The sequence below is a fragment of the Patiria miniata genome, unplaced genomic scaffold (assembly GCF_015706575.1).
Source record: "Patiria miniata isolate m_02_andy unplaced genomic scaffold, ASM1570657v1 HiC_scaffold_30, whole genome shotgun sequence".
NCBI lineage: Eukaryota > Metazoa > Echinodermata > Asteroidea > Valvatida > Asterinidae > Patiria > Patiria miniata.
Genome location: NW_024037070.1, coordinates 3,533,897 through 3,537,839, shown reverse-complemented (window position 1 = coordinate 3,537,839; position 3,943 = coordinate 3,533,897). Strand labels below are relative to the sequence as shown.

Sequence of the window (3,943 nt, the reverse complement as noted above, 5' to 3'; positions counted from 1 at the left end):
TCATCGGTGGCAATTACAGGATGACTTGTGTTTCTTTACAGGTTTACTGTCCCAGTCCGAGACCTTGATCGAAGTCTTCAGTTTCTCTTCCTCATCTTTCAATTGGGAAGACGAGATCCTCAGAACTGTTAAATAATCGAAATCCATCAAGATGTCAAGGGGTTATACGCCTGGGAAAGAAGGCATACATTGGCGGGCCGGGGAGGGAGATTGTGAGAAACAAGGGCGCATCCAGAAATCAGTGGGAGTTGATTGGGACTCACTCTACCAATCTTATACTTATCACGAGACAGCTATATAAACCGAGCAAGCATTCTCAAACAACAAGTTTGGCAGATCTAAGGGAGGGAAGGGGTGGTAAAAGAGTTGTGTGTTTTTTTTTCTCTGTAAACTAAACAAACAAACAAACACCCCAACAACCCCAACAACCCGCCCAACAGAAAAACAAACAAACAAACAAACCAATACCCAACAAACAAACAAACAAACAAACAAACACCCCAACACCCCACACCCCAACAAACAAACAAACACCCCAACACCCCAACAAACAAACACCCCAACACCCCCCAACAAACAAACAAACTAACAAACACGATCGGTTGCGTGACCGGAACCACAGGTAAATTTTGCGTAGTATGACTTACCTAATTCAGTGAATACTCTCTCCACGTTGTGACCCGTCTTGGCGCTCGTTTCTAAGAAGACGGCTTCCAGTATATCAGCGTAACCTCGTGCTTCCTCCGTCGATACGCCTCGACCCGTCTCTTCAAGGTCCAATTTGTTTCCCACTACGGCTAGAGCTATGTTGGGGTCGCTACAGGACTGAACCGCAGGAACCCAGACCTTTTGTAGATTACTGAATGATTCCTGATGTTTGACAACAAATGTGGATGTCAGTAACACAGTGGTGGGAAAATCGAGACAGAGGTTGCTCACCAAAATCGCATCTCTCGAAGAGCGCGCTTGTGACCTTTACGTACTCTTTCGTATAATACTTGCGAAGGAAGCAAAGCATGTTGGGTATAGGTCACGTGCCATTTCGTACCCATCGGTCGTGCAATGGACGGAGCTCTGCACACGACTTTGAAGCTCGGGCTTCTGAGTATTTCTGATGACGAGTACAGCTTCGAAGTAGTTTTCAGTAGGCTGTACACCGAGCACGTCAAGCGGCTGTCTCTAAAAGAGGAAAGTTCTGGTTCTTCTCAAAATCAATTATCTATTTATATACGAACAATAATTTGTGTCTTTGTTAGTTCATTTGACAGCTTTACTGAATTATGGTAGTAAAACAAAATGGCTGTCAGGTTATTCAATTTGCATTCTAACATTGGATGGATGGTAGACGATTCACCATTACTTTAATTCTTTTAATTCTTTTCCCCGATTTAGATTTTGACTGATCAAAGACTGAAGACTGAAGAGGACAAGTTGTTTCTTGAGATTCAGACTTACTTCGTCGGTGATGTCGTAAACAAGCACGATGGCGGATGCATTTCTGTAGTACAGTGGTGCCAAGGCTAGATACTGTCGCACAATAAAAAAAACTCATTATTTAAAGCATGACAATTTTAAAGAAAAAGACAATTGTGTTCTATCGATCGTCAGCATTTTGTTAAGTGCAGTGCTGCATCAAGCAGGCCTTTACGCACGGCACTAGTAAAATGTACACTCGTATGGACTTCGGCAATTACATTAATGTTTCATATTGTTAACTAAAAATTAATGTCTTGGTAACAGAAATCCACACAATGTCTAACATATACGATGACAATGTTGAAAACGTCCGTTTGTTAATATCTGTCGCGGACTGCTCTTGCCAATACGTATTTCCAGCAGTTTTTTTGTTTAAACTGCATGACACAAGACTGGCGCCGCATAAAATGCATACCACGTACGTGGCCATTCACTATGTGCTTTCAGGTCCCAGATGTGTGACTGGAATGTGCGACTGAAATAGCTAGCGCTCCAACGGCTCAATTTGTGAGGACCAAAATATGCTGAACCGAAATTCATTTGCCCTATGGTTTCACGTATAATCTGTGAGTTTTCAAGATATACTTGTATAAGAACATTTATACTATACTTTTAACGATCTTTCCAAATATTATAGTTTCATGAGTGCTCACCCTTTCTTCTCCGGCTGTGTCCCATATGTACACGGTGAAGGTTCCTTCCTTCATGGTCAGTTCTTTGTGAAAAAATACCCTCCTGTGTAAAAATAAAATCCGAAAAAAGGGACACACCGGATTATTTAGAAATTGAGTTTCAAAAAGTATACATGATCACATTCAGTGAAAATCGAATTCTTCAAAGGATACTGTACAATAATATATTGCACAGTACAATGTATGCTATTCGTGGTTGTTTTGTAAATATGCAGAACTAGTCAGATCATAGTCGTGCTATATGTTAGATTCTGTCATATCTAGGGACAATACCATGAATTTTGAATTAAAAAAATATTTTGTCGTTATTAAATTTTATACTTCACTTTCATTGTGCGATTCAATACCTTCAGGCCTATTTGCGCCCTCGTTTTGATCCGAAGTTGGTTTTCGTATCAATTTCGTACTGACATAGCGGTATAATGTAGAAAAAATCCTAATCACTACCATGATTATAATAATTATATTACAAGGGTAAATATGTTGTAATCATTTCACTGAGTTTTTTTCCCCAGACCTAGAACAACATTAACCCTATAGTCGATTTCACTTGTTTGTTGAACTCATCATGAATCAGTCGCTGAGCGATACAGGACTTCCCAACTCCTTTATCCTGAAAGAAACAAGAAAGATTCATGTCAAATCCTGAAAGTCAATCTTGGTCTTCACAAGTCCTTACGAGTCAATCGCAAATCTAAAATCAAGTCACAAGCTGGTATTCAAATAACCTGTGACGAAGGCATTCCTTTGTCTTTGTTCATCATTGCTGCCTTGGTTGTCACAGACCCGTCGCATGATTTGTGATTTGGCTTGTGATTGACTTGATTGTGACCAACTTGTGATCTGCATGACATGTACTTGACCAGGCTAATTGGGATTGACTTGTCACTGTGTGATTTGTTATTTGCCGGGCTTGTGATTGACTCGAGACTGGTTTGAGATTGACTTGTGACCAGCTTGTGATGTGACTTGTATAATGATATGTCACTGCGTGACTTGTGATATGGCTTGTGACTGACTTGAGATGGACTTGTGACCGACTTGTGATGTGACTTGTCATTGACATGTCACTGCGTGTCTTGTTGCTTGTGGCTGACTTGTGACTGACTTGAGATGGACTTGTGACCAGCATGTAATGTGACTTGTCATTGACATGTCACTGCGTGTCTTGTGATTTGGCTTGTGACTGACTTTTGACTGACTTGAGATGGACTTGTGACCAACGTGTGACGTGACTTGTCACTGACATGTCACTGTGATTTGGCTTGTGAATGACATAGATTTTGCGATTTGATATGTGATTCATTTGTGACGGACATGAGAACAACACACTGTAAGCTGCACGATTATGAAATCGCCTACTACTACAAAACAGTGAAAGTGGCAAAGCGTATTTAGTTCAGATTTGAAGGTTGAATTTGAATGGTGAAGAGAGCAATAGGAGTTTACGATCGTCGTTTATAAGTGTACGAATCAAGTCCACCATGTAACAAATCCAATTTGTGAGTTTGTGAGGTTCTGAAGAGGACCACGGAAAACTCAACGTTTCGGAAAGTGTACTTTGCCCGTCATCAGGAAACTGACGACGGGCAGAAATTCCGCGTGGACAATAGAATGGCGAATTACATTGCTGGTCTATACGTGCACTTCAAACATCACGGTACACACGATTTAGTGTGTCAGTCGGTACTACCATTCACGAACCCTTTTCAACATTATTGTTATTCTATTGTGTACATAAAACTCACCCCAACGAGGCAGATTTTCATCGGCAT

The 3,943-nt window shown here is 40.9% G+C and overlaps 1 protein-coding gene across 1 annotated transcript; it reads right to left on the bottom strand.

The window, feature by feature from the left end:
• LOC119739076 (ras-related protein Rab-22A-like) lies at positions 1-3,943 on the bottom strand. Its single transcript, XM_038213912.1, has 6 exons — positions 3,917-3,943; positions 2,702-2,781; positions 2,130-2,211; positions 1,456-1,527; positions 648-870; positions 1-125 (listed from the first exon to the last, which is right to left on the bottom strand). Exons 1-6 carry the CDS (start codon positions 3,941-3,943, stop codon positions 1-3), a joined length of 609 nt encoding a protein of 202 aa, XP_038069840.1.

Excerpts from the sequence above, each read along its gene's own strand:
- LOC119739076 (XM_038213912.1), bottom strand. The coding sequence starts at position 3,943 with ATGCCGATGAAAATCTGCCTCGTTGGG. Across the intron at positions 2,212-2,701 it reads CAAGTGAAATCGACTATAGG|GAGGGTATTTTTTCACAAAG; the intron begins GTTAATGTTGTT and ends ATTTTTACACAG. Across the intron at positions 1,528-2,129 it reads ACACAGCCGGAGAAGAAAGG|TATCTAGCCTTGGCACCACT; the intron begins GTGAGCACTCAT and ends ATTGTGCGACAG.